Consider the following 15,474-nt stretch of genomic DNA (forward strand, 5'->3'; position numbering starts at 1 on the left):
GCAAAGCAAAATGCAAACCTATACAATTTTGATAGTTATTAATGGGTCTTTATTTATGTATGCCTTAATTGGTAATTGAAATTGAGGCCTCAAAAGGGAGAGGGGCACTTATTGGGTCAAATATGGTAAGATGTATTTAGGTGAAAGGTATCTTTCAACAACAAGAGGCCCATGGGCCTAAACGGTCATCTGACTCATTGCACAAAACAAGGATGAAGGAGGAGTAGGATCTAGCTTAAATTAAGAAAATTTGACCTTTTGGAGCCCCGCCCCTCTGCCCATAGTGGTCGGATCTATTTCATTTATATAAAATATGATTGTCCTTCCCCAATGATGTTTCACACCAAATATGGATGAAATCCATTCAAGGATGAAGGAGGAGTAGGATTTTAAAGCTTAAATTAAGAAAATTTCCTCTTTTGGAGCCCCGCCCCTCTGCCCCTAGGGGTCACCAGGCTCATTTATATAAAATATGATTGTCCTTCCCCAACGATGTTTCACACCAAATATGGATGAAATCCATCCAAGGATGAAGGAGAAGTAGGATTTTAAAGCTAAAATTAAGAAAATTTGCCCTTTCGGGGCCCCACCCCTCTGCCCCTAGGGTTCGGACCAGGCTCATTTATATAAAATATGATTGTCCTTCCCCAATGATATTTTACACCAAATATAGATGAAATCCATTCAAGGATGAAGGAGGAGTAGGATTTTAAAGCTAAAATTAAGAAAATTTGCCCTTTTTTGGGCCCCATCCCTCAGCCCCTAGGGGTCGGACCAGGCTCATTTATATAAAATATGAATGTCCTTCCCCAATGATGTTTCACACCAAATATGGATGATATCCATCCAAGGATGAAAGAGGAGTAGGATTTTAAAGCTTAAATTAAGAAAATTTGCCCTTTTGGGGCCCCACCCCTCAGCCCCTAGGGGTCGGACCAGGCTCATTTATATAAAATATGATTGTCCATCCCCAATGATGTTTCACACCAAATATGGATGAAATCCATCCAAGGATGAAGGAGGAGTAGGATTTTAAAGCTTAAATAAAGAAAATTTCCTCTTTTGGAGCCCCGCCCCTCTGCCCCTAAGGACGGATCAAGGTTCATTTATATAAAATATGATTGTCCTTCCCCAACGATGTTTTACACCAAATATAGATGAAATCCATTCAAGGATGAAGAAGGAGTAGGATTTTAAAGCTAAAATTAAGAAAATTTGCCCTTTTTTGGGCCCCATCCCTCAGCCCCTAGGGGTCGGACCAGGCTCATTTATATAAAATATGAATGTCCTTCCCCAATGATATTTCACACCAAATATGGATGAAATCCATCCAAGGATGAAAGAGGAATAGAATTTTAAAGCTTAAATTAAGAAAATTTGCCCTTTTGGGGCCCCACCCCTCAGCCCCTAGGGGTCGGACCAGGCTCATTTATATAAAATATGATTGTCCATCCCCAATGATGTTTCACACCAAATATGGATGAAATCCATCCAAGGATGAAGGAGGAGTAGGATTTTAAAGCTAAAATTAAGAAAATTTGCCCTTTTGGGGCCCCATCCCTCTGCCCCAAGGGATCGAACCAGGCTCATTTATATAAAATATGATTGTCCTTCCCTAATGATGTTTCAAACCAAATATGGATGTAATCCGCTCAAGGGTTAAGGAGTAGTAGGCTTTTGTATAAATAGTCTTACGCACGACGCACGGCGGACAGCGCACGACGACGGACGAAACACGATGACAATATGTCATCCTGACCTTCAGTCAGATGACCTAAAAATCTTTACGAAAATGTTGTATGTTGTTCGGCATCAATTAAACCCCTATAAAATCATTGAGATCGGAGACCGAAACCTGAAAACAGGAAGTGGGCCAGCTAAAATTAAGAAAATTTGCCCTTTTGGGGCCCCACCCCTCAGCCCCTAGGGGTCAGACCAGACTGATTTATATAACATATGATTGTCCTTCCCCAATGATGTTTCAAACCAAATATGGATGAAATTCATCCAAGGATGAGGAAGGAGTAGGATTTTAAAGCTAAAATTAAGAAAATTTGCCCTTTTGGGGCCCCACCCCTCAGCCCCTAGGAGTCGGACCAAGCTCATTTATATAAAATATGATTGTCCTTCCCCAATGATGTTTCACACCAAATATAGATAAAATCCATCCAAGGATGAAGGAGGAGTAGGATTTTAAAGCTAAAATTAAGAAAATTTGCCCTTTTGGGGCCCCACCCCTCAGCCCCTAGGGGTCGGACCAGGCTCATTTATATAAAATATGATTGTCGGTCCCCAATGATGTTTCACACTAAATATGGATGAAATCCATCCAAGGATGAAGGAGGAGTAGAATTTAAAAGCTTAAATTAAGAAAATTTGCCCTTTTGGGGCCCCGCCCCTCTGCCCCTAGGGGTCGGACGTATCTCATTTATATAAAATATGATTGTCCTTCCCCAACGATGTTTTACACCAAATATAGATGAAATCCATTCAAGGATGAAGAAGGAGTAGGATTTTAAAGCTAAAATTAAGAAAATTTGCCCTTTTTTGGGCCCCATCCCTCAGCCCCTAGGGGTCGGACCAGGCTCATTTATATAAAATATGAATGTCCTTCCCCAATGATATTTCACACCAAATATGGATGAAATCCATCCAAGGATGAAAGAGGAGTAGAATTTTAAAGCTTAAATTAAGAAAATTTGCCCTTTTGGGGCCCCACCCCTCAGCCCCTAGGGGTCGGACCAGGCTCATTTATATAAAATATGATTGTCCATCCCCAATGATGTTTCACACCAAATATGGATGAAATCCATCCAAGGATGAAGGAGGAGTAGGATTTTAAAGCTAAAATTAAGAAAATTTGCCCTTTTGGGGCCCCACCCCTCAGCCCCAAGGGATCGAACCAGGCTCATTTATATAAAATATGATTGTCCTTCCCCAATGATGTTTCAAACCAAATATGGATGTAATCCGCTCAAGGGTTAAGGAGGAGTAGGCTTTTGTATAAATAGTCTTACGCACGACGCACGGCGGACGGCGCACGACGACGGACGAAACACGATGACAATAGGTCATCCTGACCTTCGGTCAGATGACCTAAAAATCTTTACGAAAATGTTGTATGTTGTTCGGCATCAATTAAACCCCTATAAAATCATTGAGATCGGAGACCGAAACCTGAAAACAGGAAGTGGGCCAGCTAAAATTAAGAAAATTTGCCCTTTTGGGGCCCCACCCCTCAGCCCCTAGGGGTCAGACCAGACTGATTTATATAAAATATGATTGTCCTTCCCCAATGATGTTTCAAACCAAATATGGATGAAATTCATCCAAGGATGAGGAAGGAGTAGGATTTTAAAGCTAAAATTAAGAAAATTTGCCCTTTTGGGGCCCCACCCCTCAGCCCCTAGGAGTCGGACCAAGCTCATTTATATAAAATATGATTGTCCTTCCCCAATGATGTTTCACACCAAATATAGATAAAATCCATCCAAGGATGAAGGAGGAGTAGGATTTTAAAGCTAAAATTAAGAAAATTTGCCCTTTTGGGGCCCCACCCCTCAGCCCCTAGGGGTCGGACCAGGCTCATTTATATAAAATATGATTGTCGGTCCCCAATGATGTTTCACACTAAATATGGATGAAATCCATCCAAGGATGAAGGAGGAGTAGAATTTAAAAGCTTAAATTAAGAAAATTTGCCCTTTTGGGGCCCCGCCCCTCTGCCCCTAGGGGTCGGACTTATCTCATTTATATAAAATATGATTGTCCTTCCCCAAGGATGTTTCACACCAAATATGGATGTAATTCACTCAAGGGTTTAGGAGGAGTAGGCTTTTGTATAAATAGTTTACGCACGACGACGGACGAAACACGATGACAATAGGTCATCCTGACCTTCGGTCAGATGACCTAAAAATGATACACAATACATATTTATTTGAATAAAATAACAAAACAACATATGTTACAAGACATTTTTAAGCATCAATTTAATTAAAATTGGATTTTCTACGAGCAGACGGTCTATGGGGAGCGACACATAGAAGATCTAATTTTAATTAGACTGTGTTAAGCATTTATTAGCAATTTGCAAAATATTAGGGGGAAAAACATACAAAATCATACACAATTTTATAACAATATGAGCTATAACATCATGAAAAAACACCTTATTTTAAAACAAAGGATACTATTATTCCAAAGCAATCATTCCCTAGAATACATTACTAGCTTAGAAAGTGTTCTGTACCCAAGAATCTACAGTATGACCAATTCTCACCCATGTTGGTTTCTATACAGAATCCTAGACCAAGAAGAACCTACCAACATTATTTCGTCTGTGCATATTACAGAGTTTCCTCCCTTGGGAGTAGGTATCCATTGTGACGTCATTATTTTGTGAAAATCACACTGTTTTCTCTGGGAAATATGACCATTATGCTTGTAAATACATGACGTCACTATCAATACCTAACTGCAAGGGCAGATAACTCTGTAATACATGTATGATCCTATTTCGATAGCTTTAACAAATCTGCATGTGCCAGACAGACAGGACCAACCAGTGACAACAGATAAAATGGCTGCTTGAATTGCCAAATATGTCAAATATGAAATGTATAAACTGAAAATGAAGAATGGTATAAATTACGGTATATACTAACAGGATACCTGATTACAAATAACAGTATAACCTACCCAAAAATCCAGAAGGTGGTATTCCGGAAAACTCTCAGTCCAGACGGAAATGTAAGGGAATGGATTACCATAACTTTACATATATTGCCACAAAATTTAGTCCAGGTGCCAACCAGAAAACCCAAAAAATATAGTTCGCATAAAATGTTTTTGCTGATTATGTTGCAGTAGGATGTGCTTAATCAGAATCCGAATGATGCCACCTCGGCATCTTTGGGGAATTGAAAATATTCAAGATGGCCGCCATAAACGTTCTCCAAAACGGTAATATTCAAATAAATTACAGATTAACTGTAACGTAATTGAAAAATAAACGTTTTCGTTCTTAATTTTGCAAGATAGATACCTATTCTTTGAAAGAAAATGAAATCGATAAAACTAATTTTCAGAATAATTAATTTTACGTCATTATTTTGTCGAAAAATAAACATTTATTACTTGTATAGCGCAACGTTTAACAGAATATCATATTTTTGGACGATCATTCGAGAGAAAATATTTACTACTTCGAACAAACTGTTAACAAATGTCCTACAGGTAGAACATCAAAAGTATACCTAGTGCATGATCGTAAAAGGCGACTAAATTTAGGATATGTATCTTTTCTATTCTATCTTCGGCCATAGAATAGTAGTCAGAACTCCTTCCCCGCTAGGGCGAGCGCTCAACTGCGCAAAGTGACGTGATATCAAGAGAAACGTAAGGAAGAAGAAAAACAGTTAGGAAGATGAGAAAAGGAAATATCCTAAATTTAGTCGTATTTTAAGATATCATGCAATAGAGGGCAGACGGTACAATTATAACGCCATACCTACATGTGCAGGCCAAAAAACATCAGGTGCGGCGACCGGGAATACAGCAACCAAAATTTACGAACAGTATATAAATATACAAATGTTAGCATACACGCATATGTAGGAAGCATACACGCATCATATTAATATTCTTTGCTGTATAAAATCACTATAAGGTATTATATTTTTAAATAATTAGTTAAGTTCTTCTTTCGCAGACAGCTAGAAATACAAATATCAATTTCAATGCTAAAAGGGAATATATCTATTGTCATATGACACATGTTTATATTTAAGCAATATCAAATACTTTCAAACAATAGGCTTTATTACTGTTGCAAATTGTTATTTAAAAACTGACAAGTGACTTAATAGTCACTTAATATACTTATGCAACTCGCTATAATATGATTTAAAGGCCAATTCAAATGCGTTTATGAATTTACTATACTTTCAGAAAAAAAGAAAATCTGATATAATCATTTTACCGACATTTTATAAAACCAAAACCTTTGTTTAAAACACTAGTTTATACAGTTTTGGTTGTGACAAAACTTTTTAATAAACCCGAATAACAGAAATAAGCACATCTACCTTGTCTTATAACCCAACCCTAAACAACCGTGCATGGGTTATCAAATAAACAGTTTTTAGAATAATGTTGATTAAGAATAAAATGATACCACATCCATTTACATGCAATAATATGAGGACTTATGTATTGACCTAATATTGATAAATATTTGTTTTCCCCTCTTCGTGATCCCGGCTGTTAATAGGGCGTTAAACTATATACCCCTCCTAAATATGGTAAATGTAATCAAATTGCATGGGCTACCAAAAAGTCCCCACCCCGTCACATTATGCTAACAACGGACAAACCAGTCCTTTCACTCCTTTTATCAAAAAGAGGTTCAACTCCATTTATTAAATCAAACAATTTTTACAAAGATTTTAAAAATATCTTTGAGTAATGCAGTCAAACATTCTACAGAAAGATTTTTCGTGTTCATTATGTTGTCATTTTGGACTCCCATATCAAATCAACTAAAATTTGTTTTCTGAGGTTGAAACTTAACATTCAAGCTATGTAATATCACAAATAAATTACGTAAAAACAAAATATAAATATTATAAACCAATATCTGTTTATAGTTTCATTAAGATAAATGTGGAAGAACATCAAATTCAATACGGTCTTCGAAAAATATCAAAATTAAAATATAATAAGTATAACCTTTTTATCTGGTTACTTTTTTTGGAAATTAAAGTATCATCAGTAAACATTCCCCTTTCACAGTTACTATATCCTATGGTATTTCAACTGATATCGTTGAATGAAATATTGTACATTAAAATGGGTTAATAAATGGTTTCGTCAAAGCACTGAATCAGATGTTTTATGGACATTCTGAAAGTTCAATGTTTTATCAACAACATCGCCTCATAACAACTATGTGCATCTCAATTATATACAAGCTGGTTAAGAAACAAAGGTATCCATTCTATAAATTACCTCGCTTTGTCCAGTTTCTCTGTATGTAGGGCATAATAATTGTGCCTACTGCCCCTTCATTATCGTTAAAGGCGACTATATTTTGATATCTTTTCTTTTTCTTCCTAACATCTCTGCCTAACTTTTGTCATAGTTGAACTCTCGCCCATTTGGGGATTACGTCTCCTGGCCGAGCCTCCCATTAGTCTTAAAAATGGCAGTGTCTGGCCAGCAGAAAGGGAATGGGAACTACTGTTTGCCCGTTGCCCTATTTAATGTGACCGGGTGGATTGTGATATTTGGTTACTTTGATGGCATGCTTCAGTAGTGCTATAGAGGGGCAAAAGTAGACACAACACTAATCATATACCGCAGTCTCCCAAGATATTCGGAGCCCACACAACACATCGTATAATGAATTAGTACTTTATAAAAGCCTAATCAATCAACAATCAAAGTTTGTCCAGTAAACGATTCAGCTTAATTTCTCTATCAATATATATCTTGGTAGACCTTTTGTCTGTTTCTGAACTGTTTCTTATTACATATTGAAACATATAAAACATTGTTTAAATAAAAAGGGAGCTATTCTTGTTTATATCAATGAATTCAATTTCAGTAATTTCAGTTTATGTTGATAAGGATGTATTGCATAATAAATTAGTTAGTTTGTTTATGGTTTTTATATATTGACATAACGCCCTATTAACAGGTAGGGTCGTGCTAAGACGGCATTCCATGTATGCATTTTGTTGCGTTATGAAGCTCGGATGTGTGGTATATTCGTGTTATGTCTTCTTGTATAGTGTAACTCTTGTCCTTTTTATAATATCACTGAATCATGCCGCCGAAGATACCAATAAAAACAACCCACCCAGTCACACTATATTGACAAGTCGTTCCACTCCGTTATGCTGAGCACTAAGCAGAAGCAGAAACTATCACTTTTATAGACTTTTGTGTCTCAGCCAAGGACAAGGAAAACCCAGAACCTTTCTCACAGGGAGTGCTCAGCCGAAAGCCATAAGTTAGGTTGTGTCAAGGGAGATTTTAGGAGTCAGACGTCAGTTAGGAAGAAGAGAAAAGATAAAATCCTAAATTTAGTCGCCTTTTACGACCACGAAATAGGTGCAGTAGTTACAATTCTAACGCCCGACCTGCAGGACAATTAAACTAGGTACGACTGGACATGTCATCTTACCATTAATTACAATAAAATTAGTGATGTAAATAAAATTACATGAAGCTTATAACTATATTTCAAAATGACTGCTGAATGGGTAATTCCATTTTGGGTAGAATGAAATCTGTAAATACTAAAAGTGTTGGTTGGCTGATTACGTATTCCTATTCAAAGAAATTGTCATTTTAAGAACGGTCTACCCTACATATGTTGCTTTGTGGGATACCTTTGGTTCGGGTGGCTGTGATATGATCAAGAGTGTTTTTTGTAATGGTGGAAACCTTTAGTGCTTTCCCACTGAAACATGTTGCCAAATCCACTGGGGAGTACATCCCAGTCGGTCATATATTCTGACATCGGCTATGGTCATCTCACTCTCTTTCTGTTGAATGCTAAGCGCAATGTACATTTGTATTCTGTAAAAAAAGTATTTATTGTAGCGCAAGTCAATCAAATAAGTACGTTGACAGTAAAGTGGCGTGTCTTATGCAAGTAACAGTTCGCAAAGCCTTTCTAAACGGTCAACTCAGGCGGCCAAAAGTGAGGTGTGTCAAGGAAGACGTTAGGAAGAAAAGAAAATATCAAACCCCAAAGGTCGCCTTCTATAATCATACAATGGGCAAAAAAGGTATAATTAAAACAGCATAATCACCAAAACCAACGAAATCTAAAATATTGTCTTAATGAAAATTACAAAATACCAATCGACATGTAATAACTAATAAAACGGAGCAATTTTTTCATTCAGTAACCGATTTGAAAATTATATTAATTAACTTATTAATTAAACATTAATTATAAGAGGTAACTTTATTATATTAAGAATTATGTTCAATGACGATGTGATGAATATTTACACAAAAAAATTATCGAATTGCATAAAGAATTGATGATTTTATAGCAAGAATTTCAAGTTAGGATGAAAATATATCAGTGTTGCAGTTTGTCAACCATCTTGTCCGCCATCTTGAATATTTCAAATTCCCCAATGATGCCACGGTGGCATCATCCAGTTTCTGATGTAGGACATGTTAAAGAACATTTCTGTGCAAAAACATTTTATGCGAACTATTTTTTTAGGTTAGGTGGAAAATCACCATTTGGCACCTGGACTAATTTGGCAGTTTGGAAAATTGGTAATCCAGACGGCAGATAGGCAGGGATCTGAAGTGTTCGGATTATCGAGGGTCCACTATAATACCTCTATGGAGACAGTTATAGCTGTCATTACCCTTGTCTGTTGGCAGATAATGGATAATCACAGGGACCTGGCACGAATTTATGATCAACAGTATTTATATATATATGTATTATAGCAATATAATTACTGTTGGTTAGAAATTCGGGCCAGGTCCCTGTGTGCATAATGCATTGGTGTAAAAATCAAGAAATGAGTAATTAAAAATATAAAATAGATTCTATAATTGACCAGCACCAATTCAATTACAATACAACTTTTATTTGACATGGATAGCACTATATTAAAAAAAAAGAAATTAAAAACAAGAGGCCCATGGGCCTTAACGGTCACCTGATATCAGATACAGAATGAAACAAAGACATGCATATAAACACTATTATATTTATCCATCAGGCCCTTGAAGTCAGTCAGTGATTTTATAAATTTGACTTTTTAATCTATGAAGATTATTTGGTTACATCAAATCTGTGAATTCAGAAGTAAGATTTTTGAAATGTTATCCATTTTGACCCCTTTTGGCCCCACCCCTCTGGCCCCTGGGGGTCGGCCAGGACCAATTTGGATATGATGTTAAAATGCTATCTCAGGCTAATAATTCTAACCCAGATTGACTAATTTCCTATGAAAACTAAGCAAATAATGTTCCTAAATGTGTTTTTCCTATATAAACTATAGTAAATTTGACCCCCTCCCCAAGGGAAAATCTGAGATCCCAAGGCCATGAAATTCACAAATTTTTGTAAAGGGCCTTAAGACCTTCCAATCTATCAAGAGTATATGGTTCCATCAAATCTGTGAATTCAAAATGAAGATTTTTTAAATTACCATTGTGACCCCTTTTGGCTCCGCCCCTCTGGCCCCTGGGGGTCGGCCATGACCAATATGGATATGATGTTAAAATGCTATTTCAGACTAATAATTCTAACCCAGTCTGACTAATTTCCTATGAAAAATAGGCAAATAATGTTCATAAATGTGTTTTTCCTATATAAATAAAGTAAACTTGACCCCCTCCCCAGAAGGGAAACATGAGACCCCAGGGTAATATTATTCACAATTTTTGTAAAGGACTTTAAGACCTTTCCATCTATGCAGAGTATTTGATTCTACCAGTTCCAGAATTTCAGAAGAAGATTTTTGAAGTTTTAGCCTATTTGACCTGTTTTGACCCCGCCCCTAAGGCCCCTGGGGATCAGTCATGGAAAATTTGGTAATAAGATTCAATGGCCATCACATAGGGATAATTCTGACTACAATTGACTAATTTCCTATTATAATGACTAAATATTGCTCAAAAATGTGTTTTCCCTATATAAACTACAGTAAACTTAACCCCCTCCCCAGGGGGAAACCTGAGACCCAAGGGTCATATAATTCACAATTTTCATAAAACACCTTAAGACCAGTGTCTATCTATGAAGAGTATTTGATTCTACCATTTCCAGTATTTAAGAAGAAGATTTTAAAAGTTTAAGCCTATTTGCCCCTTTTGGCCCCGCCCCTCTGCCCCGAGGGGGTTGACCAGGACAAATATAGATATAATATTAAAATGTTATCTCAGGCTAATAATTCTAAACAAGTTTGACTCATTTCCTATGAAAATTGAGCAAAAAATGCTCATAAATGTGTTTTCCCTATATAAACTATTGTAAACTTGACCCCCTCCCCAGGGGGAAACGTGAGACCCCAGGGTCATATAATTCACAATTTCCATAAAACACCTCAAGACCTTTCCATCTATGAAGAGTATGTGATTCTATCATTTCCAGAATTTCAGAAGAAGATTTTTGAAGTTATAGCCTATTTGACCCCTTTTGACCACGCCCCTAAGGCCCCTGGGGGTCAGTCATGGAAAATTGGTTAATAGGATTCAATTGCCATCCCCTAAGGCCCCTGGGGGTCAGTCATGGAAAATTGGTTAATAGGATTCAATGGCCATCTCATACTGATAATTCTGACAATATTTGACTCATTTCCTATTACAAATGATCAAATAATACTCAAAAATGTGTTTTCCTTATATAAACTATAGTAAACTTAACCCCCTCCCCAGGGGGAAACCTGAGACCCCAGGTTTATATAATTCACAATATTTGTAAAGGACCTTAGGACCTTTCTATCTATGAAGAGTATTTAATTCCATCACATCTGTGAGTGGAGAAGAAGATTTTTGAAATTTTAGTCAATTTTACCCCTTTTAACCCCTCCCATAGCTCCCTGGGGGGGGTGGGGGGTGGGGACCATATAATTCACAATTTTGATTGGCCTTAGAAGGTTTGTGCAAAATTTCATTGAAATTGCTTCAGCGGTTTTGGAGAAGAAGTCGAAAATGTAAATTGTTTACGGACATACGACGGACGACGGACGACGGCGGACAAAAGGCGATTAGAATAGGTCACTTGAGACTTCGTCTCAGGTGACCTAAAAATGGTAAGAACCATTAGACATGTTCAGAAAGCAATTCAAATACATAAGATTTGTCAATTAGAACAACAATAATCATTTAACTTACAACATTTTACAATTAGAAGATTTATAACATGATGTACTTCTCAAAGTAATGCTTCTTCGTATAATTGTAACTATATAATTATAACTTATTAATTATTAATTATAAATTATTAATTAATTGAAGCATACACATACAGAAATATAATAATTTGTTCTTCAAAAATACATATTACAAAGTTATCTGCCCTTTTGAGTTTATATTTAATGTGACGTCATGTTTTTGTGAGCATTACATAAAGTCATATTTTTCTGACAATGTAAATTGCGCTCACAAAATAAAGACGTCACAATGGATACTTACCTGCAAGGGAGCTAACTCTGTAATCAGCAAAGATAGAATAAAACGATTTTGAAAATTTCCATATACAAAACTATTCACATCAATTATTTGTTTACATGCAGTCACATGATCAAAGTATTAATTATGCAGAAAGAAAAAATTGACACTGATGAGCAATATCAAGAAAGTAGAAAGTATTTGGATCATATCAAACCATTTCATATTGATTTGGCTATATGTTCTCTTTAAACCTGATAAAACAATATATCATTTAATGCTTTAACACTATAGCTGACTTAATTTGTACCTAACAATGTAAAAATATATATTATATTTTATTCTATCAGTGGATAGGTCTTTGCATATAACAGAGTTACCTCCCTTGCGGATATGTATTGCTTGTGACATCATTATTTTGTGAATGAAACATACATCGTTCTTTCTAAAAAGTATGACATTACACTCAAAACCAAATGAGGTTACAATCAATACCTAAAGAGGGCAGATAGCTCTGCAATATGCAAATACGGAATACAAATAGAAAACAAATTTTTGACATTGATGAGCACCTTAAAAGTAATCAGAGCATATCAAACTACATATATTTCATATTCAAATGTATACTCTACTCTTAGTTTAGATTGAAACAAAAGATTTTAAAATTAAATTATTATTTAATGCTTTAACACTTAATTTGTATACAACAATATAAAATATATATTATGTATCTATTCAATCTTTGGCTATTGATACAGATTTTGTAACACATGTAGGTTAAGGCACTAGTGTACTAGCGGGGATGATATTTTCTCGATTTCGCCGATCGTTGCTATGATCGCGAAAATTTGCTCCACTAAATATTGAGAAATGGTTGAGTCATATGTATCCTTGAAGCTAGATCGCGAAAATGTAAAACTGCTCAAATTTATTTTCATCGTTTTTAATTCAAATCTTGAAAATTTTGACTGCGAAAATAAACGGTTCTATTGTAACATCATTTTCTGCTAAATATGAAGCATGAGATGGATGGCTCAAATAGGCTTTGAGTTTTGCAATAATTTTGTTTTACACTGAAATGAGATGGATGTATATATTTATGTACTTTGGTTATATGTTTTACACAATGTGAGATTGAGTTATAATAATAGGTCTGAAAACATCCAATAGCTAAGTATAAATACGAGAAAGTGATATATTTACATGTACTTGATACCCCAATAACTGAGTATATACTTGCATTTTACAATTATGATTTTTTCATTATGGCAAAATAAAGTCATGATATGGGCGAATAAAATTAAGTCAAAAAGATTGCACACAAAATTGATTGTCAGAAATCGTAAAATCTTCCACTAGCTGTCTAGCAGGTGAGCCATGTGATGATATCATATGCATTAATATATGTCTATAACAATTATAACAGTGATGATACAATCGGACTATACCAATGTCAGTTCACTACTCATCATAGTCTTAATGTTTAAACTGTATGTTAAAACTTTTAGCTGTTCTAAAATCAAGTCTTCTTTGATTAATTTACACACAGATTTCGTTTTTATAATAAACTCACTGTTTCTTGAGCAATATATTTTCAATATAGCAAAACAATATACTGATTAGAATTAGACTTTTTCAATGGATATATCTCAATTAACATACGGTACTTATCATATAGGTACTGATAAACTATGAAAAACTTGTAAACTACCGGTAAGAATAGTCAATAGGTAAATTGTTGTATCGATGAATGAAAATATCTATAATAATATGTATACATATGAATGTAGACAAAGCAATTAAACTGACAGTGATTTTACATATGAAGGAAATCCGTTCAACTTGATGAAAATACAAAATATCTTAAATTTTATTAAAGTTTAATATGCCATAAATTGGAAGTTCGTTGATGGAAATACAAAATATCTGTAATAAACTTTTAAGTTCAATATGCTATATATAATTAATTCATTCACTTGATAAAAATAATTTTATCAATTTAAAGATGCTCCATCACCGACAGAGCACAAATAATACTCATCATTTGAACAATAATTGGTGTTTGATCATGTATATATATGTCTAATTAACACATTAAACATATTATAAAATAATTTATTTTTCCTTTGGTGCATGCATAATCAGTACTTCATTTCATTTAGGACATATAAGTGCCACAGATTTTTTTCAGGACCTAATGGTGCAAAGGAAGTAACTTTTGTAACTGAAGAAAATACTAATTTGTCTGCTCTCGTTTTTTATTGAGAAAAAAATACTATTTGTCATCGGTGGAGCATCTTTAAAGGTTCAATATACCATGAATAGGAAAATAATTGATGGAAATACAAAATATCTTAAATGTCATAGGAATACATGTAGTTACATACAGTCAGAGGACATAATACAGTACGAAAGCAATATTTTCAGTAACTATATAATAGTAAATGACATTTTTTAAAACTCCTCTCCAGAAATGAATTGCAAACGCAAAAACTTCAAAGTGGACACATAAAAGCCCAGCGCTTATTTTTAATTAATGAAAATGTTCTTCCGTAATGAGCTATTATATCCCAACAACGTTTGATGATGCCGTCATTTCTTTGGCGTCATAAAAATTGCATGTATATGATTAAAGTCAATTTCTCGATAAATATGGCACTGACAATATTTTTGATAATCTATATAAAATGCAAAACCAGTTCTTAATCAGTATATAATATCTTCTTACGATGCAAAATGATTTCAGATATAACAATTAAAAATATGCTAAAATTACTAATAATAAATAGCAAAATTCTCGCTTGTGTACTGTATTATATATGGCCACTGACTGTACATACACCAACGTATCTCGGTATGTGAAATGGATGCCTTTATCAATCTGAACATGGAATTATGCTTTTGTGTAGATGTATGATTATCCTGCTTTTGTTATCAGTCAAGGTCAGACCCGATTGCCATCTCAAGACGAAGCTTTCTCAGTATGTCATTGTTCTCTATTGTAGCTGCTGAGCTGGCGTCTACCACGTCTTTCTGAAAATCAAAATTTGAGAAAGATTTGAAAAAAAACCTCTTCATTAATCTTACACCGATTCTCCATTTTTTTTTTATTGAAAGTTGAGAATTCAAATTTTGTAGAAATAGTAATTGAGGTTGAATACTGTTAAAACCAACTTTTTTTGTCACGACTATTTTTTTCGTGATTTCTGTTTAGCACATAGATTAAGTTTCACAGATCTAAAATTGAAGGAAAAAACCTTTGAAAATAAATGTGGAAAAATGGTGGAAGACATTAATTCGTGGTGATAAACT

General features: G+C 34.9%; 1 protein-coding gene across 6 annotated transcripts in view; it reads right to left on the bottom strand.

The window, feature by feature from the left end:
• Positions 1 to 3,965: 3,965 nt before the first annotated feature.
• LOC138309427 (uncharacterized) overlaps positions 3,966 to 15,474 on the bottom strand; it is a 44,584-nt gene continuing 33,075 nt past the window's right edge. For all 6 annotated transcript variants that reach the window (XM_069250611.1, XM_069250616.1, XM_069250614.1 and 3 more), the window contains one exon: positions 3,966 to 15,195. In XM_069250611.1, the coding sequence (XP_069106712.1) occupies positions 15,097 to 15,195 (99 nt within the window). In that variant the 3' untranslated portion in view covers positions 3,966 to 15,096. The remainder of the gene's footprint in view (positions 15,196 to 15,474) is intronic.

This window comes from Argopecten irradians, chromosome 15 (assembly GCF_041381155.1).
Source record: "Argopecten irradians isolate NY chromosome 15, Ai_NY, whole genome shotgun sequence".
NCBI classification, from domain to species: Eukaryota; Metazoa; Mollusca; class Bivalvia; order Pectinida; family Pectinidae; genus Argopecten; species Argopecten irradians.